The sequence below is a fragment of the Gopherus evgoodei genome, chromosome 8 (genome assembly GCF_007399415.2).
Source record: "Gopherus evgoodei ecotype Sinaloan lineage chromosome 8, rGopEvg1_v1.p, whole genome shotgun sequence".
NCBI lineage: Eukaryota > Metazoa > Chordata > Testudines > Testudinidae > Gopherus > Gopherus evgoodei.
This window is the reverse complement of record NC_044329.1, coordinates 9555091-9582454: the sequence shown is the minus strand read 5'-3', so window position 1 is coordinate 9582454 and position 27364 is coordinate 9555091. Positions and strand designations below refer to the sequence as shown.

Genomic DNA, 27364 nt, shown 5'->3' with positions numbered 1-27364 from the left:
ATTCCACATTTGCTTTTTGTTATATACAAATGGATGTTGAGTATACTAAGCTCTTACACAAAGAAATGTCAGTCAATTAATTTTGTTCAATTCCATTTTTGCACATTACTGGAATTTTCACATTTTTGTTACAACACTAACAAAACAAGATCAGTAAATCCTAAAAACAGATGTCCTGTAATGAACCATTCCAAGCAGATAACTGAATTGCAATGGACGTTACAGTTTAAGTCACAAGTAACTCTTTTACAAAGATCAATGCTTACTAATAAAATACAGTCTGTGCCCACCACTACATTATTTAAAATAAAGTAAAAACCAGATCATGTCTCTCGTACAACTCACATAACATTCAAATATTTTCCTTCTGAATTTCCATTTACACTTTCACTCTTGCTACACATACAAAATCCAAAGTCAGTTAGGGAAACATACTATATCAGGCTGGATCCTCAGCCTTTGGAAAGATTACTCTGCACCAGCTAAGTGGCAGAAAGGAACCTTACGCCAGCCCTAAAAAGAAGGCTGATGAGGATTCCCCCAGTACAGACGACTCCTGAGCTTGCTAAAAGCCAGCACAGCCGGCTTTTCACCTGCCATTTCCAGCACCCTGGTGCAGATGGCACACTGAGGGTAGGTACAGTGCTCCAGGAAGAGGCAGGAATGCAATATGGCGGTCCCCAAGGGTTGGGAATGTGTATAGGTGACTTAGAGCCACCTCACACTTTCAACAGCCCTGACACAAGGACTGTGCTCTATAGTTTCTAAAAGGGAAACTCCAGCATGGAGCACTTTTATTCATGAGATGTTTTCTCAAATAGTTAATTTGCAAACGTTTGTCAGGTGACAGTCTGGTTAACACATGAAGAAATATTTGTTTTACTTACAAGGATGGGAGTAATGCTTGCTCTAGTCAACATTTGTTTCACAAGTCTGTATCTGTCATACAGAGGTTTAACAATATGCCTTTCTTCTCTAGTAACCTAAAGAAAGAGAAAGAAATATGTAACAGAGTAGCACACTTCACATGAACAGCCATCAGCTCTGACATCCTGCTCAATTAGGCATTTGTAAAATAATGTGGTTTATTTTTAACCTAACATAACACTTAGAGAAACACACACAAGTGATGGGAAGAATTCCCAACGGACAAGGCAGCTCACATAGAAATGTAGTTTCTCACTGCAAAGAGCCATGGGAAAGAGAGAAAGAGACCAAGACTGGAGCAGTGACTAGTGATAACAGCAGAGGCAGGCTGAGGATGAATTCTGACAATTCTCTAGAAATGATAAGCAAAGTAAGAGAAAGATGCTATTGTGGTAGAATATCTGGTTTTACTGCAGATTCTCAGTCACTATTCTGACAACATAAAGAAGCCAGAAAGCTGGTATAAATGGCTAGCTAAGGATTCCCTCAGTGTGGGGAAATCTCTGAGTGATATAGGGCCAGCATAGCTAAACTTCTACGCTATTCCCTTCCTGGCCTATAGCATAAGCACAGTGATAATCCCCAGCTGGGAAACTGGCCCCTTGAGGTAGAGGATAATAGCAATTTGAAATGGGCTTGGTTGGACAACTGGTGATATCAATCAGGGACACATCTAGGAAGGCTGGTTAAAGGCAATTGGATTGGAAGAAGATCCATCAAAGACACATTTAGAGTAATTAACTATGATTAAGTGGAGAGAAAAATACTGCTGCTGAAATCATCTAGCAGGAAAATGCAATAAATATAGAATTTTAGATTTAAGTCTTTCCAAGGTTATAAACAGCGTATACAAGCCCTCTTGTATTGTATCCTCAAGAACAGACATTCAAAACTAGTACATTTTACAGTTTTCTTCTTGTGTTTCATTTTGGACATTTACTGTATCTTAAAGAACTTGGGAGTGGTTTAGAGCATATCTGTATCACTGTTTCATCAGCTTATACTACAACTCTTCCAAAATGCCAGCACCAAAACAAATAGAGAATGTTCATCGAATATCAGGGTTGGAAGGGACTTCAAGGAGGTCATCTAGTCCAACCTCCTGCTCAAAGCAGGACCAATCCCAACTGGTCCCCTCAAGGACTGAACTCAACACTGGGTTTGGCAGGCCAATGCTCAACCCCCTCCCCCCGGCCCCCAAATACATGGAGATATACCTATCTGCCTGCCTTCAACATTAGCATTTTGTTTTAGAAAAAAAGCCCTACATAATAAGTAAATGTGATTACGTTAATTTTAAAACTATGTATAACTCCGCGAGAAGCAATGGTAACATGGAAATTTATTAGCACAGTTGATAGATTATATCATTTCTTGGTAAATAACTGTGTTAACAGTCGGTGTCCTCACTGCATACCAGTTATTGCTGCCTAGGTGTATTTTAGAGTAGTTTTGAGGAAGTTAAGAAAAGATTACCGGCCGTCCATGTTGACTTTCATAGTACAGAAGACTTTTTTGGAGAGATGTTTTCTCTTCTGCCAAATGGTCTTTTGTCATTTTCTGTTAGAAAAGAATAATTCACATCTATGTCAAACATGCAAGTACCTCTTTTGAATAGCTTCTCTACATTAGGCAACTTGGTAAATAATAGGCATCTTAGCAAATCAGAAAATTTAGTTAGATAAGTACAGAATATATGGTATATAAAGAAAGGGAAACAACATACACTTGAATATTTGGCAAAACAAAATAATGTGCTGCAATGATACCTTTTTGTAAGCCTACTACATTAGTGGCTTAGAAGTGGACATTCCTGAGAAGTATTACAACTATCTCCTTTCCACCGCAAGTACAAACGAGAATATAGTTAGAAGACAGTGAAGTTCTGAATAAAAACATGGCTTTACTCAGAGGCATCCTCAAAATTAAATGACATCTGAAACAAATCTTATCTTCTTGCTAGACAGATCAGCTCATCTACTGATAAAATTACATCTCAGCTGATGGATGTTTATTGCTCTTTTGGACAGTATTTGAAGCTGTTGTTTCTAAGAAATGCCAATTTACACCTACTTTTATGTCTTCTGGCAAGCATCTTTCAACTCGTTTCTCCTTCAGTCTTTTCAAAATGAGTTCAAGAGTAGCCTCCTTGGTAGGCTTCTTCTCTTTCTGCATAACCCGGGGCTCATCTTCATTTTCCTCATCTTCATGCTCAAGAGAAGAGCCAAAGCTTTTTGGAAGAGTGTTACTTCGTGGACGTGTTTGAGGTATGAATTCTCCATCTGAGCATTTGTGCTTTTCATCTGATTAAGAAAATTGCCCCATCCCAAAGAACAAAGATTTCAAACACTATTTAGAACTAAACAGACAGATGACAAAAGAATGGATGGATAATAAATTTTATTTATACAAACCATTTTCAATTAGCCCTTCCTGAAGTCCCACAGACAAGTGTAAACTACTCCTGGTTTTGGAGAACAAATCAGGAGGATCCAGAAGTTAAATGATTTCTACTACCCCCAGGGTTGTTCTTGAATGTGTAAATTATTTCAGTTTTAGTGTGAGGCAATTTATCTTTGTCTGAAAACAAAATTTGTGCAGCATTCCATACCTTTTATTTGTTTTCTCAGTTTGGTAAGCTCTGTCATCCACTTTAAAACCTTTGGATTGGCTGCAATATCACTGTACGAGGGCTGGAAAAAAAATACACAACCTACATTTGCACAGGAGCAAAGAAAACTACAGCAAGTTTGTTCTTTAAAGCTTATTGTGTGAAATCTTTACAAACATTTGACATTTTTACACTAGCTAGAGCATTCTAATTAAGTTGTTCTTGTTCCTCTCCTTCTCCACACCCACATTATCTCATCTGACAGCTCCAACTAACCTGCATGCAGGTCAGTGCTGGTCCTCCTTCGGTCTCAGCACTAGCAGCATGCTGCCTACTACCAATGCTTTCCAGTCTGAAGCAGGAAAAGAGGGGCATGGCTACAGGTAACATCAGGAGAACAGAGTGGAGAAGATAGGTGAGTTCCAGTAGGAGAAAGCCCCTGCAGGGACTCACTGAAGGATATGGTCCCAAATTAACTTCTTTCCATCTGCCAAAAGCCCACCCTCCCATCATAGCCCCCCCTAAATAGCCCCTACATAAAGGCTGGGCACATATGGCCAGAATGTTACCCTTAGTCATGTTGGAGTCATACCTTACTCCACAAGGAGACATTAATTTTTAGTGGAACTGCTTGCAGAATAAGTTAACTTTCAACTTAAGTAAGGGTGACAGACTCTGGCCTTGAAAAATTTAAAAAAACAAAACAAAACATGAGATGAAAAAAAAATCTAACATTGTTAGGATGTTAACTTGCAGACTACTAACTTACTTTACTATTTTTGTCCTTTTCAAATTGTTCCTCAAATTGTCTTATTTTTTTCTGCAACTTCTTGACCAGCTGATAGGGTGTCTTGTCTTCCCTTCTGTCATCTTTTGAACTAAAGGATGCTCTTCGTGTTCTGAATTAAAAATGAAAAAAAAAAGTCAAAAGTTTTGTATGTTTTAAAGACTGTAGCACAGCAGTTCCCAGACTGTTGGTTGTGACCCCAGGTGGGGTCACTCCATCAGCAGATGGGGTCACAGTAATTTTGAGTGTGCAGGGGACACCATTTTCAAAATGGTGTCCTCCACACAGCATGACTTCACATGCACAATACATGTGTGGTCATATCGCATGAAGGATGCTATTTTGCAATACAAAATGGTGCCCTCCATGTAGCATGACCTCACACATCATACCTGATGTCATGCTGTCTGAAGAATGCCATTTTATAAAGCAAAATGGTGTCCTCTTTGCAGTGTGACCTTGTTCATACAGTGCATGCAAGGTCACGCTGCATGGAGACACCATTTTTATCTGGTGTCTTCCATGCTGTCTCGGGTCACAGGAAGCAATACACATGAAAGTAGGGTCATACAGGGAACATGTTTGGAAACTGCTGCTGTAACCAATGCAAGCAACTGTATATTTACATGCATTTCACAGGTCACATGGAATTCTGCAAAAGGTACTGATCTGTTTTTATGACTAAGCAGAATGAAGAGGAAAATGTTCTGATTAACTTCTTTTCTCTGACATTACATTTCCACGAATCATCACTGGAAAGTTGTACTCTGCTCAGATGAAAACATGGGCAGCTGGAAGAGTTGCCAGTCAAGTGTGGAGTCACATAAAAGAACATCAGAGGGGTAGTTGTGTTAGTCTGGATCTGTAAAAGCAGCAAAGAATCCTGTGGCACCTTATGGGCTAACAGACGTTTTGGAGCATGAGCTTTCGTGGGTGAATACCCACTTCGTCAGATACAGCTCTCACATATAAGAGTCACCCCTTCCTCTTGCCACAAGATGATTTCAGCTAAAAAGCTGTGAACTATGACATCTAAAAACTATTATACTATTACAAAACCCACTTCTACAAGGAAAACCATCATCTTCCCTTTAAACACAAATATAAGGATCCGGCTGGTGAAAATGGTACCTCTAAATAAATAGGCAAGACATTTCATTTATTCATAGACAGCATGTCCATTAATCCTCCCTACAGAAACAAATTAATAGTAAAACCACAAACAGGGAAATAAAAGAATACAGAAAAACAATTCTTATTCCTAGCGAGTTCAAGAGATTTTCCCTTGACCAAAAAGTTGTTTCAATGCACACTTACTTCTCTCAGGTTGGTGTCTGCTACAAGTGTTATTATTTCAGATTGCCGGAGTGCCCAAAACGTACTAAATTCTTTATAAACACAGAGGAAGACATCCCTGCGTCAAAGAGCATATGTTCTAAAAACAGTTCCTTTGATGGATTTTGTAGCAGAGGCCCCTGCAGTAGTACTCCTGGCTTGTCCATCGCATCAGTGATTCAGAGACTGATTGAAACTCAGATTAGAATTTTTTGTATGACCAACTGTACAGAGAAACATCATTAATTCAGAACAATTCAGGAGCATGCACATGTTTAAAAGAACAACCCCAGTCTAACAATACCTGGAGATAGGGATTCTCTTATCTTGATGCCTTGGATAGTGATAAGACATTGAGATAAGAGAATCCCTACCCTCAAATACTGTAACATTAGGGTTGTTCCTTTAAGCACACCCCCCTCTGAACTGTTCTGAATTAATGCAAAAATAACGATTCTGTAGTATGGTGACCCACTCTTCCAAAGCAGAGATGATCACTCTTCTAATGCCTAACTGAACTCCTAGATGAGAGATGATCTGACTGGATTAAAAAGCTTTCTTTCTTCATATTATCAACAAGCCCATTCATCTCAAATCCTAGATTATTCTTTTGAGTTATTTATTCTCTGAAGTTTTCCTTAATCAAGCTGCTAGTTAAATAGGGAAAACAGGTATTTCCCTTTTAGACTCAGTGATAGTACTAATATAAATAGCCTTTTGGTGAAAAACACATAGCTGCTGAAAATAAGCTATAAAATAATATACCAGTAATGATTTTACCAATTAAAAAAGCTTTTACGTTTCACAAGGCTATGAAGATACGTGTCCACCAAATATATAAACCCTACAATCCCTAGGGTTTATTAATGATAGATTTGAAGATGGCATCCTCAGGCTGAATTTGGATTACCTTGTGCATTTGTTCAACTTCTTGGGATCCAACACGGCAGAACCTCTTCCACACTTCAAGACCAAGAATCAGTAGTTACAGAATTTCCACTAATGCACCTGTCTGTAGTATACATAGCTAGCAATGTTTGGGATACCTGGTCCTCAAAGAGCTCACATGCTTGATTAGTGTTTTGAAGGGTATATGCAGAATAAGAGTATAGATCTTATGATCTGATATGCACTTTTCCGAAATTGTACTCATCAGTTTGCACTATGGTATAGGTCTTTCCCAAACTTTTAATTTTTTCTTGACTTTAGTGAGGGAATGGGAAGAGAAAACTTTTCATGTCAAAACATTTAAAGCTGAATGAAGAGTCAGAGTCCCATTTGGTCTTTCCTGTTCCCAAATTCTCCAGTCCTGGGACAACTATTTTCAACACACATTCCAGCACTTTTTAAAAAGTGCTTTTCAGAGTAATAGTATTGGACAGAAAAGGACACTGAATAGTTGGCTATCTTTGAGGGTCATGTTCCCCTAAGCAGATTATTACCATATAGAGAATTCGCAACTCCTTGAGTTGAAACTCAATCATTCTTCACAGCAGAAAATACTAGGGGTTCAGACCCCTATAGCTGAAGATCTTAGGGATCCAGTGGAAGTAAGGACACCCATACAGAACCTGGGTGTCTTCACATTGTTGGGAGTCTCCCATCTCCCCAGTATCTGCTTGACAGCATGACTCCTTCAGAAACTGTAGTGTTAAATGCTCCCCTAACCACTGCTACCTTCCAACAGTTCTTGGGAGCAAGGGCTTTTCCACAGCACAGATGCAGAACCTAAGCTGCTATTGCAGGCTGGGGCTGAACAAGCTTGTACCATTTTGTTTTTCATGGGGTGTGACGGGTATGCCGCATAAAGCAGCTGTCATACAGCTCTGTCTGCTTCCAACCTGTGAATCTAGCTAGACTCCAGAGAATGCCTCTGCTTCCACAGGGTTTTGGGCAAGTAAAGTTCCATGCACTAAAGCCGGCCTTCCTACCTTCCACACTTCCTTGCCCAGTTCACGTGCAGGTTTTGGTTCTCCTTGGCTCCAAAAAGCATAGGAGAGCAAGAGGCCCTTTGGCTTTCTATGGACAAAACAAAATTCTAACTCAACCACCTTTGCCTGCAATTTTTTCAACAATTTTCTTTGATAAATTCCCTTTTGAAAGTTTTGCTAGTACCAAAAAAATTCTTAACATACATAATTTCAAAAGAAAGCCCTAGGGAGCACCTTACACAAAAGAACCTGCCAAGACTAACATAGCTCTTCAGAAAGGTCTTTTCAGATTGTTCCACCAAGCTACCATATCAAGACCCTTGAAAAATAAAGGGTATAAAAGTTTGTGTTGCTGCTTCTTCAATACTTCAAGGATAAAAGTCTTCCGTCTTCATGCACATTTCATCCTCAAGGCTAAAAGTTCTTTGCTGATTGCATCCTTCTTCAAGGTTACAATAGTAGCACTCATTTTAGATAACTGTATACAATGCAACTTCTCCGTTGGAGTTTACAAAATATTCATTATCTATTCAGATGCTAGCCCTCTGATGCGCTCCACTCTCAAAGACTAGACTAATAGAAAGTAGCACTTTTCCTAGACACTGGGGGAAAAAAAAGTACTCTGGTGATTTCTTTAGTGAACTCAAGACATTTCTTTGCCTGCTTCTGGAGACAGGTAATACACATCTCTGTTCCCTCTAACATAGAGTTGGAAGATGCACTGCAATCAAGAAGATTTGGAAACAAGTGTTATTCTTCACCCAAGATCCCAAGCAAAGGAAACAGTATCTTCTTGTTAGATTCTAATAAGGCTTTTCACTGTAGTCAGAAATATTAAAAACTAAAATAAGCTTCACAAATATAGCAGTTTTAAACTGCCTTTACTGTCCATCATGGAGAGAGCTTGTGGCAAGAACAGGAAGGTGCAGGTCCAAAAGTCTTGACTGAAAACTTTTTCTAAACTGCTCTTCCATTTCAGTAGAACTGAAAGCAGCTTTATAGTGATTGGTTGGCCAAACTACTAGGGAACTCTTTCCACTTAAAACAGCATCTCTCACAACGACAAACTACATCTTTCAAAACCTCCTGTACTACAAGGCACATTAGAGCTAAACTACGCAGCAACAGACAGCACAGAGGAAAACTCCACTCACTATGATGCCACAAACCTCTCTGCCCTCCAGAGACTAGCCTAGGGCTGCTCTCCCAACAACTAGCCTGCTACAAGTTTCATCCAAACTGAACTCCTGTTCTTCCCCCGAGTGACATGAAATAGCAGCTGGGAAGGAGGTGGAAAGCCTCAAAGTCAGATCTCTCTGTGGGGAAGTCCGAAGGAGATACAGTTGGGGAGCTGTTAACATTAAAACCAAGTTTAGTAACTATACAAGGCAGACACATCCCCAGCTGTGGGGATCCTACAGTGCACAGAAGCGTCAGCCTGCCCTGCCCCTATTCTAGAGGAGCTCCAAAGTGTGCACGAGGAAGTCCCTCTTCAGCAAGCTCCCCAGTTAGAGGAGAAGCCTATTCTATAGAGCTCCATAGCTCAGTCTTTGTAAGAACTGCAGGACAAGCACTTCTTCCAAAAGCAGTACCTGAGCACCTGATGCCTTCTTCTGTTTGGTCCCTTTCAAATAAAGCTCCCTGACCAACTGGTTATGGCATGAGGAGGCATGTATATAGCAGTTTTACAAAAGGGAGAATTATGTGATCATTTGAATGGCCACATAACCACACAGTACACTTGGACCTTCAATTAGTCAACCAAGTCTTGAAAAACACACGGATCTACAACAGAAAGCAGAGATACAACAACATTTATTTTCATGCTAACAGTTTTTTCCAAATTGCACTAATGTACACACCTAACAAAAGAAAGTGCTTTTGATGAGAAGTCTAATGTTTCTGGATCATGCAAGAAACGCTGGCTTTGTCCAAAATCCAAACTACGATGCGACAACACTGGATGACAGTCCTCCAAAGGATGACTATTCATTCTTCCAGCTTGTGGGGAAAGCTGGGCTTCTCCAGATTCACTGTCCTCCTGCCAAGATTTAAAGGCAGGAAATGGCTCTACAAAATATAAACAAGAACACAAAAATGGCACTAGTCTATTAAAAGAGTAATAAAACAACAGCGTCAAAAGGAAAAATAAATGTGTATCCAATGTTTAATCTTGAATGCTATAAACAATGTGTCACACACAACGTGAATAAATATAGTGAAATACATTAGAAAGCTACAAATTCTGTCAGGTATTTCAAAGTATATCTAATGAGTATGCATTTGTTTTGCACAAATCAACAGCACATTCGTGCATTATTTTTAGACTTAAGCAACTTGGAGACTATGGGAAGTATGCATTTTCGGTAACAGTTGCAGCAAATTACAGAGCAGATGGATTTCCAGAGTACTTGACCAATTTATTTATATAGCTATTCTCTTGACATTTGAATAGTGCTAGGTAAAATGGACACTATCAATTAGGAGCAATGTTTGTTTACTTAAATCCATCTTTATAACGATGACGGTGGGGGGAAAATCAGTATTTGTGTAGGGACTACACAACTCGTGTCTTCTCCACATGTTGACCTGAAGTCACAGTTAAACACTACTCCTGAAGCTGTGCTGTGCTGACAAAATTGTTTTTGTTGGTGAACAAACAAGGACGTAAACAAAAAGGAATTACAGTGTCAAGCTCCATTAGAAGCAAGGAAACTATTTGTTGGAAGAGACTGCTTTTAAGCAGGGGATTACAAAACAATAGCGAATCTTTAAAAGGTTTAAAGTTAGTTAAAATCTTAACAAGTCAGTTGATAGTGTCCTTTAAAATTCTGAAATATGTTTTATTGCCCAGCAGTTTGCTTACATTTCTAAAAAATAATTCATTTGTCTTTTCAAAAGGTCACAGAATCTGTATTTTCCAGTGAAAGTCTGGAATTTGAAAACTGAGTTCAAAGTGTGCAGAATGACAATAAACCCACAATGTAACACTAAAAATAACCCTTGTACCTGCTTCCCATTGAAAAAGAAATTCATAATTGTTTAAACAATTGACTTGTAAACATGAGTGTAAGACACAAAAAAGGAAGCTTTTTGACTTGAAGATAAGAAATGTCCCAAGACATAGGAACAGCAGGTGAAGGGCTAGTTAGAAAGCAAATCATAAACCATCAAAAAGGCAGATAACTGAACATATGGTTAACCATACTTACCCTCCCCTTCTCTCTGCAGATGCATTGTTTTGAAATCAATGAGGGGGAAAGTGATAGGGCATGACGCTAATAAAATGAAAAAGAACGGCAAAAATACTAAAGTGAACACACAGCACAGTCAGAACAAACCATACATAACATGTAAAGCAGGAAGATACAGTACCACGGGAAAGCATTCCCACTATTCAATTGCTCATTTTGGGCCAGGTCCTGAGCACTCTCAACTCCCAGTAACTTCAATGGCAGTTAAGTGTTCTCAGCACTTGCCCAATGAGGCCGTTAATCGAAACACTTTACAAAGTTTTAACGAAAGAAAATCATTTTTGACTGAAATTCAAATAAAAACCTACATTGCATCTCCACATTTTAACAAACACACATGTTCAAAATACAGCTTTTGTTCACAACTTGTAAGAAATGGAGATCAGTAATCCTTATACACACAGGATAAATGTAGAAAGCTTCTTCTTCCCCCTATTTAACCTCCAACGATAAGATTAAATGATTTGTGTCCCCGAGTTTGTTTTTTTCACTATTAGAAGAGCAAGCTTTTAATGCCGTTTAGATGAGGCAAGAATCTGACTGGTAGCAAAACTTCTAAGATTCCGCCAACAAGATATTATAATGAAAATTAATCCCAATCTTGCAAACACACTAATGAAGACTTCTGCATTCACAGTGCCTGCACTCATTGGCTTAAACAGAATGCCAAAAAGGTCTGCACCAGCATGAATGCTTGGAAGATTGAGGTCCTAATGATAATTCTAAACAGGACTGGAGAACATCCAAATTTAGAATACTACAGCAATAAAATAAAGCAAATTATCTTGAATACAATATCATCACGAGTTTACAACCCAAAAACATGTAAAGCAGACAATCCTCCTATCTTAAAATAATTTTACACAAAACTGATCATAAAATTAGCTGAAGAACTGGATACATGAAATCAAGGTATATTCTATATGTAGAGAATTCATGAAAACAAAGAAAAATGAAAGCCACATAGGTCTTATAAGAATACATAATGAGATCAGATTAATACTGACAGCATACAATATAAAATAAATAAGCTACTGTGAATGAAAACGTGAATTACTGTCTTTAACTATGCACAGGCCAAAATGTTCAAACTTGGATGTGTAACTTTGAGCAAAGATTGAAAACTTGGCCTCAGGGTCCTCAGCATCCTGTGCATAGTTGTTCTTTTATCAAATGTTATGCCCTCCAAACAAAATTTTACTAGCACCAAAGAGCATAAACTGACAACTAATCTAAACACTTAAATAGAACAAATAGTTTCTTTTGGCTCAAAGCTAACCATTTTGCAAGGTATGGGAGGGAATGTGTGGATTCATGCAGGAAATTATTGTGGAGACCAATTATAGGCAATAATATGCATAGGTAAAATCAGCATCATCACATAAATGCCAAACTATAATAGCAATTTTCTCAAATGATTATCACTGTTTGATCTTCAGAGAATAACTTTATTTACTAACTGAGATGTGCTATATCTGCTTGATTTGTCACTAATTTATGTACACTTTAGGAATATTTCATTAAGATTTAAGTCTGGTCACAGGTCAACAAGGGAAGGAACAGTCTTCCCTCTTGGAAGTTTGCAATCTATCAAAGATTGCTGGTGATTTATAAATCATTCAAATTTTGTTCTCAAAAACATGTCACCAGAAGAGCTTGATGAAAATACAGCTTTATTCCCAACTGTTTGTATTAGACCTTGTACTAATCTGTAAAAAAAATGCTATCTACTCTTTGGTTTTTAAAATAAAAAGTAGAAGTAAATGGACTCTGATTATACTATTATTGATGGCAGTGAACAATATTTTCCCAGTGTCTCAATTCCATTTAGCCTGCGTGTAGGTGGTTTGATAAAAATTCAGATGTATTAACATCAGAGGAGGAAAACAGATCAGACCCAATTTAAGACAAATATTTCAAAAGGTGATGCATGAAAAAGTTAGGTTTTTGCTTTTTTTTTTGCATTTCTGATGTATACAGATAGTCTGAAAGGTTATTTCCAATCTCACAGGATGAAGAGTTAAGAACCTAAGTTAGGAATTTAGGTCTTGTTTATCATGTAAGACTATAGAGAACTGGTAGGACCATCATTATAGAGAAACTGAACTGAGAGAAGAAATTATATTTATTCACACATTTTAAAACACTTAACAACCCCCTACAAAACCTGAACTTCTGAAAACTTGGAAGAAAACTTTTTTTAAAAAGTTTAATACCTTTCTTCAGCTGAAAGATGAAAAGCTCTCAATACACAGTTTTAGGTCTTCCAGTGGAACAGGGAAGACAAGACCTGACATTCCTGATATTTCTAAGGTAAAAAAATAAGTAGATTTTTTTTTAAAAAACTTTCAGGCCTAATCACACGTAGATTGTGTGGATAGTGTTTAATATCTTAGTTCTGCAATTCAAGAAAATGTAGAAATATTTATCTTGCCTTAAATCACTATAAAGGTCTGATGCACTTTAAGTTAAAAAAAATGTCATTCACAAGAAACTACTTTGCTTATATCATTTATAACAGAAGATTAAAGCAAATATTTTCAAAGGAGCCCCAGGGACTAACATGCCAGGGTTTTGGCATGTAAAATCCCTTAGGATTCTTAGAATCTCTCTAGTCTAAACTCGGTGATTTGCTGCTTGGCTATTTTTTGTTTGTTTCTTTAAACTCCTGAGCAATTATTTTTTTCTTTTCAATTTCTGAAGGTCCTTTTCTTAACTGGGCTGTAGATTGGCAATGACCTCTTGGTTCAGCAGTTTAAAGTTCTATACATGGTGGTAGTCAAACCCAAGTGTAAATATGCATTCTTCAGATAAAACTGAAGATAAGACAAGCATGAGCGGTCAGATAGCTAGCCTTTGAATAATGAAAACATCCTACTTATAGGGCTGTCAATTAATTGCAGTTAATTCAAGTGATTAATGCAAAACAAATTAACTAGATTTGTTAGATTTCCTCTGGAATGGTGGTTGAAGCATTACGGGGCATATGAATGTTGAGCATATCTGGCATATAAATACCTTGCAATGACGTTTACAACAATGCCATCTGTATGCCTGTTCTCATTTTCAGGTGACATTGTAAATAAGAAGTGGGCAACATTATCTCCTGCAAATATAAACAAACTTATTTGTCTCAGTGATTGGCTGAACGTGAAGGAGGACTGAGTGGACTTGTAGGCTTTAAAGTTTTACATGGTTTTATTTTTGAGTGCAGTTTTATATTAAAAAAATTCTACGTTTGTAAGTTGAACTTTCATAATAAAGTAATTGCTCTACAGAACTTGTATGAGGTGAACTGAAAAATACTACTAATTTTGTTTATATTTTTACAGTGCAAAAATTTGTAATAAAAAATATCAAGTGAGCTCTATACACTTTGTGTGCTGTGTTGTAATTGAAAGCAACATTTGAAAATGTAGAAAACATCCAAATATATTTATAATAAATGTAAATTGATATTATTAACATTAATCACAATTTTTTTAAATCCTGTGACTAATCACTATTAATTTTTTAATCGTTTGGCAGCCCTACTTATTTATTTTCATGATTTTGAATATACTGCAAAATCAGAGTAAAAATTACCTTCCCATTTGTTACCATCAGATACATTCTTCAGATCTAGATGTGGTACTTGGATACATGTTGATTCCTCAGGAACATTAACACTTCCATCACCTGATATTTCTGATTCAGTGTTTGCATTCAGGTCACAAATCTTGCTACTAGAATCCTGTATTTAAATAAATACTACATTTTATTTTCATCATCTGGTAAACTGGGCACCAGGAACTAGCAAGTGCCAATCCTAGCATTGCCATTAATTTTTTGTGTGGCTTAATATCTCTCTGCTTCCCTACCTGAAAAATTTGCATATTGTCATAAACCTTCCAACTTCTTATAAGAGTAACTAAAATTTGTACAGCACTCTGTATAGTTCTTTATATTTTCAAACATTTTTAAAAAGAGTTAGCCAACCAAAGATTTCATTGTTCATCAAAGAATATTTCACTACTAGAAGTCTATGCATAGCCATCTGACATGGTTTTCCACGAACACACACACACACGAAATTATCAAAATCCTAATCCAAGTTTGCTGACATAGTGGAAAACCTGCTGAAAACTTTATTTTACAAAAATAAGGAAAAAGCAAATGAAAGAAGCAGTTTCTTACCAGAACCAATTGTGAAGACATTTTATCATTATCATCCACTGATTCACAATCTTGCCTAAAATAAGAGACAGATTGGTTATTGTTTTAAATAACGAGTGTTAGCTGATAGCAATGGCTGGTGATATTCTGCTCTTCACAACTAATGACAATACTCCCGTACAGAGATGGAAGGAGACATCTAGGAAACTGGCAAATTGTTAAACATCTTTGTGTGGAGGACTTTACACCTATCATATAAAGACCTTCTGTTATACTCTTGTTTGCAATAATTGCTAGAACTTTAGTGGGATTTCTGAAGAGAATATTTTGCTGTATTGGTGAAAAAAATTGGGTACCAAATATTACTGAACTTAGTATTTTAATTCTTTATTCTGCTCTTCCCAAGCCCAGCACTTAAGATTTGAGCAGTAACAATCAAGACAAGTTCATTTTGAAAAACTTAAAAATATATGTCAGTTGTATTCCTGGCTGCACCAAGGCTTCTTTTGATACCTTCCCTATCTCTCCTTCCCAGAACACATGGCTGTGTGAATACACAGTCAAACAATCATGTTTTTGCCTTGAATATCTCTTTTTGAATGAAAAAACAAATTCCGTGAACTTTGGATGCCAACACTACAGAAAGTTGTTCTGCCTCATCTCTCATATTTTAAGTGGCAAGATCATAAATGCTCCTTTTTGCCTCTGTATGTTATTGCACTGTGACCAATTACCATAAACAAATTAACATATTTTAAAAAATAATCCACAACTTCCAACCGATATTATTGAAACTGAAATGCATACCTTTCACTGTTGTTTTCTTCATCAACTTCTGCATCTTCATTACATGGCTTCAACAATATGCCAACAGTCTGTGGGCAAAAGATTAAGTTTAGACATTTTTCAGACTGATATTTTGTAAAGTGAAAATCTTTCTACTCACTCCTTGCAAAAAACAAGCCAGAGCTTTTTGTGGATCATATAAGTTGGTTCCAATTGCATGATTTTTTTTATATTCGAACGAAGCCAGTAAACTCTTTGACACAAATAAATAAGGAGAGAACACATAGTGCACAGTACTAGAAGTACAGCAATAGCTTTCCATTTTCAGCACATCCATAAGGTTTTTTTGTTCACCTATGTTTGTTTAGAATGTGGGCAACATTATTCACTGGAATGTGCCAATCTTAGGCCAAATTTTGGGTCTGAATATTGTTAAAATGGTAACATGACCTGAGTCTAAGATAATTATGTTGGATGAAGGCTTCTGTTCAGTATGTGTAAAATGAAACATGTCTGATGGACTTTCTAAAAAGGGACTATTAATCCTGGTTACTAAATAAAGCTACAACAGGGCTGTAAAGAGATGGAGAAATCCTGGCAGTTACTGTGACACTATCTCAGAAAAGAATGTTAGATGGATACGCACCACCATTTTGTTTGTTAAATCCTAATGCAGGTAAGACTGATTACTCCAGCTTGGAGTTCACTGACTTTTAAAGAGTACATGCTACTGAAACCAGGCAAAACAAAACCAAATGTCCACAGAAGGTACCCTTTTAAAAAGCAAGTGACTCATTTGGGATGGTTATTCAGAACATTATGAAATACAAGAAAGACCCTAAATTACCTTAGTGTCTGAAGCACAAAAGTTAATATGGCAGCTCTCAAATCAACTGAAAACTGTTTAAACAGAATATTACTCAATAAATCTAAATCAATATAAATTCATGTACAGCAGCCAATTTTTCAAAATAGACAGCCTCCTATCAGATAGGGCCAATTCACCTTGTACAGTAACGGAGGATTGAGATGCAGGTCCCTGTGGGTGTTCAACTTTAGGTGTCCATGCGCCCCTGCGCTCATAATCAGAGATTTATGGTAGCAGTGCCCAGTTGGGTTGCACATGCACGGTTCTAGTCTCGCCTTGCTTCAGGCAGTTAACTGGCGCTGTGCGACCAACCCCTGCTCTGTTCTCTCTCTACTGCAGGGCCAACTAATAAACTCCGAAGCAGAGGGGAGGTGGGAGGGTAGTGGAGCACTCACAAGGACACACATCTCGAAGAATCTCTGTTACTGCACAAGGTGAGTAATTTTCTCTTCTTCAAGTGATGTCCCTGCGGGTTCTCCACTTTAGGAGACTTCAAAGCAGTGTCCTCTGGTGGAAGGAGAGGCTTCAGAGTTGAAGTTGTAGCAGATAAGAGTACAGTGTGAACAACAAGGTATCGTAAGGTGAATGTTGTTGCAAAGTGTACTGCTGGGTAAAGGTGTGTAGTGAGGCCCAGGTTGCGGCTCCACAGATTTACGTGATGGGAACATTGTGAAGAAACATTCTACTAGAGCCCTATCAGCCTCCATAATGTGTGTAGATCCCCATAGGGAGTTGTCAGTCATGATGGAGGTAACAGTTTTATGCAGTCTGATATCCATTTGGATAGCTGTTATTTGCATATAGCATTGCCTTTTGATCGTTCGGTGATTGAAACCAACCATTTTGGAGACTTATGAAAAAAATTTTTTCTATCAATGTAGAAGACTATAGACCTGCGGACATCCAAGGAGTGTAATCTGGACTGGTGAGAAAAAAATGTAGGTAAGTGGATTGGTTGACTGTGGTGAAAGGATGAAACAACTTTAGGTAGAAAGTTGGAATGTGATCTGAGGGATACTTCATCTTTGAAAAAGATTGTGTAAGGTGGGTCAGCCATGAGAGCTCCTTGAGGTTTTCTGTTTCCGCCCCTGATGGTCATAGTGTCTATGGCGTAGTGCATACAGAGGGGGTCGGAATCGTTGAGGTTTTGATAACTTCCCTGTCTTTTTCTGATCTTAGGTGTGTGAATGCCCAGAGATCACAAGTCGCCCTCGAGTCCTTGAGAGTGTGTAACGACTCGTCAGTTTTGTCCGCAAAGAGTTTGGCTCCCTCGAATGATAAGTCTTCTACAGTCGACTGTACTGGCTTTGGAATTCAAGACAGATGGAGCAAGGAAGCCCTCCTCATAACCATCGCGGTTTCTACAGATCTCACTGCTGAATCTGCCAAGTCAAAAATGGCTGTAATGCTGTTCTGGTTATGAGTTGGCCTTATGTGATGACCAATTTGTACTGTTTTGTTGTTGTTGTCTGGAATAAACTCAGTAAATTCAGAAAGGCTTGCATGGTTATCGTGGTCATACTTCGCCAGTAAGGCTTCATAGTTGGCTACTCTTAATTGTAAGGTCGCAGCAGAGTATGCTTTGCGGCCAAAAAGGTGGAGTCGTTTCCAGTCTTTGTCATATGGGGTCTTTCTGGAGTATTGTTGTCTACCCTGTTCATTGACTGCGAAAATCACCAATGAGTTTGGCGTTGGATGCGAAAAGAGGAATTCAGTGCCCTTCGCAGGCACGTAGTACTTTTTAATCAGACCTCTTACAGATAGGTGGAATCTTTGCAGGGGTTTGCCAGAGCCACTACACAAGGTCCATAACCACATAATTCATTGGTAGAGCAATTTTAGATGAGGTCAATAGGTGCAGTATATCTACTAATTTATGTCAAGACTCCTGGATTTCTTCCAGAGAAATGTCCAGTGAGGTAGCAACTCTCTTGCAGACGTCTTGGAATTGTTTGAAATCATCACCTGTGTTGGGAGGTGGGGGCATAATCTCTTCTCATCTGAAACACGAAGTGGACTTCAAGTGCGTCGTCCTGGTCAGAGAATTCCTCCTCTTCTTCAGCCCCATTCTGAGGTGTCAGGCAGTCCCTGTGGTGTTAATAAAAGGTGATTGATGTATGCCAGCTCTGGGAAGACTGAAAGGTACACATTGTTCTTGTGGATATGCTGCCCACAGGCTCCAAAATGGCCATTGTGGTGGAAAGGGCATAGTGGGCATCCAGGGTTGGTTCAGAGGGTTTGCTGAGTAGCCCTTGGATGGAGGAGCATGTGTGATGGGAGCAGCCACAGGGGAGGAATATTGTGGAGTGTGCCCAGCATCCTCATCTCCATCTTCATCCTCGCTCAAGAATTGTGGAGCAGAAAGAAGTGGAGAGCTGGGTTGACTAGTTTTTGGGAGGACCGAGATACGGTCAGTGCCGAAAATGGGAGACTCCGGTACCAAAGAGACGGAGAGGTCTTTTTGGTGCAGGAATTGTTGCGAAGCACATGGCGTCGGTACCAGTGTGGTAGGAATCAGAACCATATGCTGAAAATGACATGTCAGTACCAGTGTGTGACTCGAGTGCATGATGCGCGCACTAAGTGGCATCATTAGCAGTTCGGGTTCTGACATGCTCGGTATGGAAGTGTTTATTTGTGACTGTTGGTACAGCAGCGTGGAGTTTCATTTTCCCCTTGATGCCTGTGTCCGAGTTCAGTTGCTTGGCAGCTTTCATTTTCTTGGTACTGACAGTGCTGGAGGGTCCTTCTGTTTCGGCCGTTGACACGGCTGGTGCAGGTGATACCAGGAGTGTTTGCCCATTAGTGGAGCACCTTTTCTTGGCCAACTCTGAAGTCATGGACATGGTACCCCATTTTTTTGGCACCTTCTTGGCGGGTTGATTGGGAGCCCGGGCTGTGGAAGAAGGGCCCTTGTCAGATTCTACAGTCAGATATTTCTGGCCAGTTGGGGTGCATTCCTCACACTCAGACGCCAGGCAGAGAGACTTCTCCATGAGGAGAAGTTTAAGTTGGTGATCTCTTGCCTTTCTGGTGTGGGCTTTCAGATAGTGACAATGCAAGCACTTCTGTGATATAGGTGTCTCGCTGAGAGTGCCCATCTGAGAGAAGTATAGAAAGCCTGCCAGTAATGCAGCATTTGAACCTTGGGGAGCCAGGCATGCGCCTCAGGGAGCATACTCTCCCCATAAGGGGAGGGGTATGAATACCATGCTGCTGTGGTGAAAAAATGTAAACCTACACTCCTCTGAAGAGAATTTTCTTTTTCTTAAAAGGATGGGAATAAAGTATTAATGCTAACTATTCTAACTGAAAGCAAAAACTAAGCTACTCAGAAGCTGCAAGGTGCTGCTAGTTGCTCCAACTCGAGCCAAAGGCAGTAGAGAAGGAACTGGGGGGGTGAGGAGGAGGGGTTGGATGCACAATGCCAGTTAACCGCCTGAAGCAGCACAAGATGGGACTGTGCATGTATGACCCAACCGGGTACTGCTACCATAAATCTCCGATTACAAGCACAAGGGTGCATGGACACCTATAGTGGAGCAACCACAGGGACATCACTCTAAGAAGACTGCATTACTCTGTTTACATGCATACAGTTTCAGCCCCAGCATTCTGGCCCCATTTCAGTTCAGGAAGATGATTTCTGCCAGCTAAGTTTCCCCTTTCGGTTTCAGCTGGATGGCTAAAGCCCCAAAAAACACTTATACAGGTATATAGTGCTTTTGGCATACAAGGACAGATATGTTTTCACTATGGAGATGAGTTGTCACACAACCTCTGCTGTATACAGTTTTATAAAGAGGCTTTGGCGTGAAAAATGCCATGTAGATTTTCAAACAATATTTCCTATAATAATACATTATTATAATCTGAGCCATCACGCTGAGGAGCTATAAAACCCTAATGTCTAAATTAAAAAAAAACAAAACAAAACACTTTGCTCTTGGATACATAGAATACTTCCAATTAAATAAACGGCCCCAGTGCATACACATCAAAAGGCAAAAATTGCCCAAGGATCTCCACTGTGCTGAACATCAGGCACAAAAACAAGAGTGCATCTATGTAAAAGGATGTGATTTCAACATATTAAAAAAAAAAAAATCAAGATTCCCCTCCAGGTTCTTTGTATCTGTACTTCAGATATTGCAAGGGAATGTTTACTCTTTTTTTTTTTTTTTTAAAGTACAATTAGTTACCCTGCGGTAACTGTTGTCCTTCAAGCTGTTGTAGTCAATGCAGATCCCACTGTAGGTGCACAGGCACCCCATATGAGCCAGACCAGATTCTTTTCACTAGTAGTGTCCATCAGGGCATGAACAAACCCTGAGTCTCCTCATACTCCTATAAAGGCATAAAAGGGAGGTGGGCTCTGAAACCCGCTCAGTTCTCTAGCAATTCCTATGAGGCGGAGGACTCTGAAAAGCAGAAATGGATGGCAGATCTTGGAATCCACACTGATTACAAAATCTTGAAGAACCACAGTTACTGCAGGGAAGCGACCATACTTTCTTCGTCAAGTAAGTGTCACTGTGTATCCCGCTATACGATATAGACAAGCGGTAACCTTATGAGGATGGTGAGTATGAGGAGTATCGATTGTGTTAATCAAATAAAGATTGATGCACTGCCCTTCCAAACTTGGCGTCTACCCTGGCTGCCATGTCAAGTGCAGAACATTTAACAAAATTCAGCGGGTTACTCCCTGTAGCTTCCTCACATATCTCTGGAACTGGCACATTTCTAAAGCAGGTTGATGGGGCTGCCTGTGCCCTGGTGGAGTGCAGCTTCACATTCAGGGAGAGACGATCACAAGACAATTAGGAACAGGTGGAAGTGCACTGTGTGATGTACTTGAAAAGTTTGAGAAGAATGCTGAACCTTTTGATACAGCTGATATAGCCACAAAAAGAGATGGGTAGAAAGCTGGAAGACCTTGGTTCTGCCTAGATAGTACAGCAGAGCTCTGGGGAAGTCCAGAGTGTGAAGTTCTTTTCTTCTTGGGAAGACAACCAGTAAGGTGATTGGATCAAGTGAAATTCTGAGACTACTTTGGGAATGAACTTGGGGTGTGGTCTCATCACCACTTTGTCCCTGTGAAATGGAGCGTAAGGCAGTTTAGCTATAACAGCTTAGATCCTGCTGATTCTTCATGCTGACGTATGACAACCAAGAAAACCATTTTGATGGTAATGTGGTACAATGAACATTCTGATAGAGGTTCGAAATGAGGTTCCATGAGCCATAAGCAGACCACAGTAAGGTCTTGGGTGAGAGTTGGGTCTCTAACCAAGGAATAGGTATGGAGAAGGTCCTTGATGAATCTTGACACTATGGGTCATAAGAAAATGGAATGCAACTGAACTGGCACATGGTCCACTCATTACTGCTAGATAGACAGAGAGCGTCCTGATGGTTTCAGAACTAGCAAATAGTTCAGGATCCTGGGGTTCAGTGCTTTGCCTGGATTCACCTTAGTTTGAGTCATCCATATGGAAAACCTTTTCTATGTCACAGAGCAGGTTCTTCTTTCCTGGTCTGCATCAGAATTTCCTGTATTCGTCTGGAGCACCTGTCAGTGATGCTATTTCAAGTAGTATCCAGGCCATCAGGCGCAGGGACTATGTGTCTAAGTGCAGGATCTGATCCTGATTCTGAGACACTATGTCCAGGCAAATGGGAGGTTGGTTGGATATCTAGACTAGATCTGATAGCATTATGCTGGCTGAGACAATTTTGGCTATCATGGTAACATTAGCCCTGTCTTATCTGATCTGGGTATTATCCTGGGGAATGCAATGCAGAAGAACCTGTGGGAATGCAATGCAATGCAGAAGAACCTGTGGGAATGCAATCGAGACTACTGCATATTCTTGAGGCAGATCATCCTATGGTACCTATGAAGCAATGAGGCCACGGCTCTCATGAGAATGGTTTCTGAAGAGGCATGGGGAAGACCGTGGGAAGAGTAGGAAGAGGAACTGGATGGTACAGTAGTCAGTGATGATATCTAGCAGGCATTTGTCGGTGAGGATATCTGACCATACCTGGTGAAATGAGGCAAGATGGCTTCTGAAAGAAGTGCCGCTTATTTGACTGGCCATAGTGTAGCTCTTGAACAAACCATCAAATTTGCTGACATAAGGATGGACGATGTGCATGTGCCTGATCTGAGGAGGGTCAACGGGCTCTACTATATCTCAGGTGTTTCTGAGACTGCTAATATGACTGTCTATGTTATGACTTCATCCACTGTCTCTGCTGATGTTCTTGTTGAGGGCAATATGGTTTGTGGTATACCGGAAACGTATAGATTCCTAAGGACCATTTATGGGGAGAGCAATGTTGGCTGGTCCGTGGATGGCTAGTCAATTCATGAGACTTCTTGGAGATAACTGAGGTCTGTGAACTATACCAAGAGATCTTGGAATACTTTAAAATCACTCCATCCCCATAGGCTGGGGTGACTGTCAGCTGATGAGGCTAAATCTTTAAAGGGTCAAGACAAGAGCTGCTGTACTTGTACCCCCAGACCCTGTTCTTCCTGGTAGCCAAGCAACAGTGGCTGAGCCCAGTGATGCCACTGGGGAGACCTCTCTCTCTGAGTTGTTCTTTGATGCTTGTGACAGTAGGTACTGGCTGTGGTCACACCTCCGGTGCAAGGGTTGGCGGGGTGCTTTTGATACGAATCACAGTGCCAGCATAGTCTGCTCCATCTCACTTGCTGCTGAATGAAGCCTAGGGGGTATGTCTGGGTCTCTCTGTATGAGATGATGCAGAGTTCTTCCTTGAGCTCCTGCCCCTGTTGTTCTAGGAGTTCCCTTTCAGTGGCCTGCTCTGAGGTCTCAGGCATTGCCTTTGATGAAAAGCTTCTGGATGCATCCAACATCACGAATGACATCAATGTGGATGTCAGAGCCATCTCTTTGTTCAGTGCCAATTTCTCTGCCGAAGTCTTAAAGCATCAACTGCCTACTTCAGGAGTGGGGAATCTTTTTTCTAATCAAGGGCCATTGAGCCACAGAAGAAATCAGTTGTGAGCCCACACAGCCCTGCGGGGGGGTGGGGGGGGTTTGAGGTGCACGGCTGTGGTTCCTGGCAAATGGGAGCTGCAGAGATGGCACTGAAGGCTGAAGGCAGAGTGCAGCGCTTCCCTGACTGCTCCTGTTCCTAGGGGCTGCAGGGACATGCCAGTCACTTCTGGGATCTGGGCAGAGCCAACTAGACTTTTAATGGCCTAGCAACCCTAGCTTTCCCCCGCAGCAGCATGTGCGGCTCCTGCCCTGCGAGGTGGGGAGGGTGCCAAGGCTTGGGGCTTCCAGCCCGCAGCACAGAGAGTTGCCTCACGCCGGATGAAATGAAGCAGTGGAATTCGGCCTATGGGCTACAGGTTCCCCACCCCGGCCTACTTGATGGTCCATTGGATTGTGCTGGCTTAACCAGTACAGGGTCCTGGAACTTGGGTCTTCAAGGTCCAACAAGACTCTTTTACGGGTTTAAGAACTGGAGCTTTGTTTCTCTAGACTTCTTTCCAGGTCTGGGTGGAGAATGAAAAGCAGACTAAATACCTGCTCAGTACGTGGGCTGAATAGGTACCTGCTACGTTAAGTCTTCGAGCAGAATTCAATTAATTACAGGATGTGCAAGGCTTAAGGCCTATGGATTTTGAGTCTGCCATCTCGAGTCCTTGTACCAGAGAAATGGGGGTGTCAGGTGAGCAGAATTCAATCCAAGAGGAGTTTATTCAGTCCAAGATTTTAAAATGTAGAAACTAAAGGCTGTTCTGAAGATTCTTCAGATGATCTGAAAGTTTTTGACACTGCTAGAGCACCAGCAGGTAAGACATTTCCAAGTTCCATCTCACTAGCACAGGTAGCAAGAAATAACTGAAGGAAAGCCACAGAGCCCACTTTTTATGCCCTCATGCAAAAAAATTCAAGGTGCATGTGTGGTCCCATTGGACACTGCTAGTGAAAATAATCTCGTTTCATGCGCACAAAGCACATATGCACCTACAGTGGAATCCACACTGACATACTTGAAGAACAAAGCTTGCACTGAAATTCAGTTTTTTAAGTCGTGGACACATCTCTATTGATCTTCAATTTTACAACATATAGCTTTTGAACCTAATTTAAGACCCTTATACTGCAAAGAATACACACCAATGAATTTATGTTTATGCATAAATTAAGCATATGTGTAAGTCTTTTCAAGTCTGGGGTCCTAACTGGCAATATTCCATTAAGATATTGCAAATATTCTGGTCTCTAGAAAGTCCAATTTCATGGTATGGACTTCACCAGCATGAAAGAGAGCCTTCTGATGATATCAGTATAAAATTAATTTTTAGTAGTCTAGCTAAGATTTCTGATATTAAAAATGATATTTTGATACTTTATGAATTTAAATAACTAGATTTACAAAAGTTCAGCCTGCACTTTACCAACAAAATCAAAGTGTTAAAACAGTCAATATCAGAAAAAACACTCCCTGGCTGCTTTAAATCATAAAAGACTTTGAATACAAAAGGCTACCAGTCGGAAGGGGAATTAATCTGTTTATAAAAGACAGAAAGCTCATGTTTTCCATCTGGCTAATTTTAAAATCTAATTGCACGTTTTAGTTTTTACTTCACTTCGCTAAACTCTTTATAAAAAGATTTAGTATTAAAAGTTAAGGAATGAGTCTCGAGAATTCATGTTTAAAAATTTTAGTTGCCCAAAAATAATACAAAAAAGGAAAATCCTGATATCGCCGCAACGGCATACAGAGAGAGAAAATTAAGAGACATCATTTCATAAGACATCAAAAATCAATTCAGTTCCTTCAGTGGCTTAAGAGAAAAGTAATTGAACAACAGCAGTTTTGTACGAGGACATTTAGATGGAGAATACATTTAGATATTGGATTACATTAGTAGCAGTAGTTATTTATACTACAGTACTGCTGAGGAATTCCAATCAATGGCCAGAATCCCATTATGCTAAGACCTATGTGAACATGTAGTAAGAAGAGTCTTTGTCCAGACATTTTATAATCTAGATTTATATGGGAACAGGTGGAGGAATCCCACACTGAAGAGGGATGGACGAACTAAAGTTAGCATATTTTTGCATAGCAAACAGTACTGTTTACCACCTATCTAACCATTTTCAAATGACAGTACTTTTGCTTCAGAAGTGTTTATCATTTGTACAGCCTGGACAAGTTATGTTCTGCATAGTACAGTCAGCTGTTTTGGTTTTTATCAGTGCACATCTTTTAATAACATTGTTTGATCTCATAAAAATACAGAGGACAGGGGGAACCTATGTTCCACTGGAAACAAAACAGCTGGTATGGTTTAGGATTATGAGTTTGGGAATTTCAGGCCATACACCAGATCATCTTTGATCCATGGTTTTGCGTGTGGGTAACTAGAGATTTAATTTGCAGCTCATAAACCAATACAGGGTAGTATATGAAGCAACAAATACTTCTTCAAAACCTTTTCCGTAGTGTTATGCTTCTGTTCAACTTTACACAGAGTTGATTTTGTGTGATTAATTCAAGTGTGACATACAAACAAATTTTTGGTCTATTGCCGTTGATGTCCGCATTTTATCTCTGAAAATTTATTTTTATAGTTACTTTCTAAACTTCCAAAGCCAACAGATATTTTAAGTGCTGTAATGTTTTTGAGCATAATAGTAGTGGGAATAAAGTAATACTTAGATAGATAGATAAAAATATAAAAAAGTTCCTATCTATCTATCTATATCTATATCTATATCAAAGCATCCCAAAGCACTGTCCAAATACCTCTTAAAGTGTGGTCTTTTTCCCTCTAGGATGGGAAAATTGCCAATCTTGGTCTGTTTAAAAGAAGGTATTACTTTTATTTTATAAGCTCTGGACCTTTTAGGAACCCCAACTGACTTTGCTTTTTCTTCCTCTTCACAGGTAGAATTCTCTCCTTCTGCACACCTAAGTTCACACATCAGGAAAGATGGGACCAGCTGCCACCAGAGCAGCAGCACCTGGGGCAAGAGAGCAGCGGGGGCGGGGGGGCTCAGTGGTGTGACCATTGGCCTGCTATACCCAGGGTTGTGAGTTCAATCCTTGAGGGGACCACTTAGGGATCTGGGGCAAAATCAATACTTGGTCCTGCTAGTGAAGGCAGGGGGCTGGACTTGATGACCTTTCAGGGTCCGTTCCAGCTCTGTGAGATAGGAGACTGACTGAAAAGAAACAGAAGCTACTTCAAAGAGAGACTGGGAGGAGTGCTGGGGAGAAGAGGAAGGAACACATATCCCCACTACAAAAGTCTGTGGGAAGTATGGGGGAGGGCTGGGGGAAAAAATCAGGAGTGTGGGGATGATGCTCAGATAGGAGAACTCAACAGGCCAGTTACAAACCCCAATTTTCCCCACGAAACCATGCCAAAGGCCTGCCAGGCACAGCTGCAGCGTTTCAACCTCTGCCCAACTCCTACTGCTTTCTAACACTTAGGACTGATGTTACTGTAACTGACCTAGTGGGCTCCTCCACATGACCCTCCCCAAACAAACTAACAACTCTCTCCACAGCCTTCCTCCCAGGGCTGTGCCTTTTGAGGAAGGTGCATCTTCTTCAGGAAGCCTTTGCTAACCCAGGTGCTATTCCAGCTCGCCCCATCCCTGCTGATGCACAAACTCATATGAGCAAGAGATAGGGCTGCTATCT

At 40.0% G+C, this 27364-nt stretch overlaps 1 protein-coding gene across 2 annotated transcripts in view; it reads right to left on the bottom strand.

Annotated features, from left to right (window-relative positions):
• FAM13B (family with sequence similarity 13 member B) overlaps nucleotides 1–27364 on the bottom strand; it is an 81078-nt gene that overhangs the window by 4905 nt on the left and 48809 nt on the right. Inside the window, exons 11-20 of one of the 2 annotated variants that reach the window (XM_030571495.1) lie at nucleotides 15808–15875; nucleotides 15022–15076; nucleotides 14431–14578; nucleotides 10804–10869; nucleotides 9454–9661; nucleotides 4308–4437; nucleotides 3539–3620; nucleotides 3001–3230; nucleotides 2404–2487; nucleotides 888–983 (exon numbers count right to left, since the gene is read on the bottom strand). In XM_030571495.1, the coding sequence (XP_030427355.1) occupies nucleotides 888–983; nucleotides 2404–2487; nucleotides 3001–3230; nucleotides 3539–3620; nucleotides 4308–4437; nucleotides 9454–9661; nucleotides 10804–10869; nucleotides 14431–14578; nucleotides 15022–15076; nucleotides 15808–15875 (1167 nt within the window). The remainder of the gene's footprint in view (nucleotides 1–887; nucleotides 984–2403; nucleotides 2488–3000; nucleotides 3231–3538; nucleotides 3621–4307; nucleotides 4438–9453; nucleotides 9662–10803; nucleotides 10870–14430; nucleotides 14579–15021; nucleotides 15077–15807; nucleotides 15876–27364) is intronic. The other variant, XM_030571496.1, reaches the window with a different exon arrangement.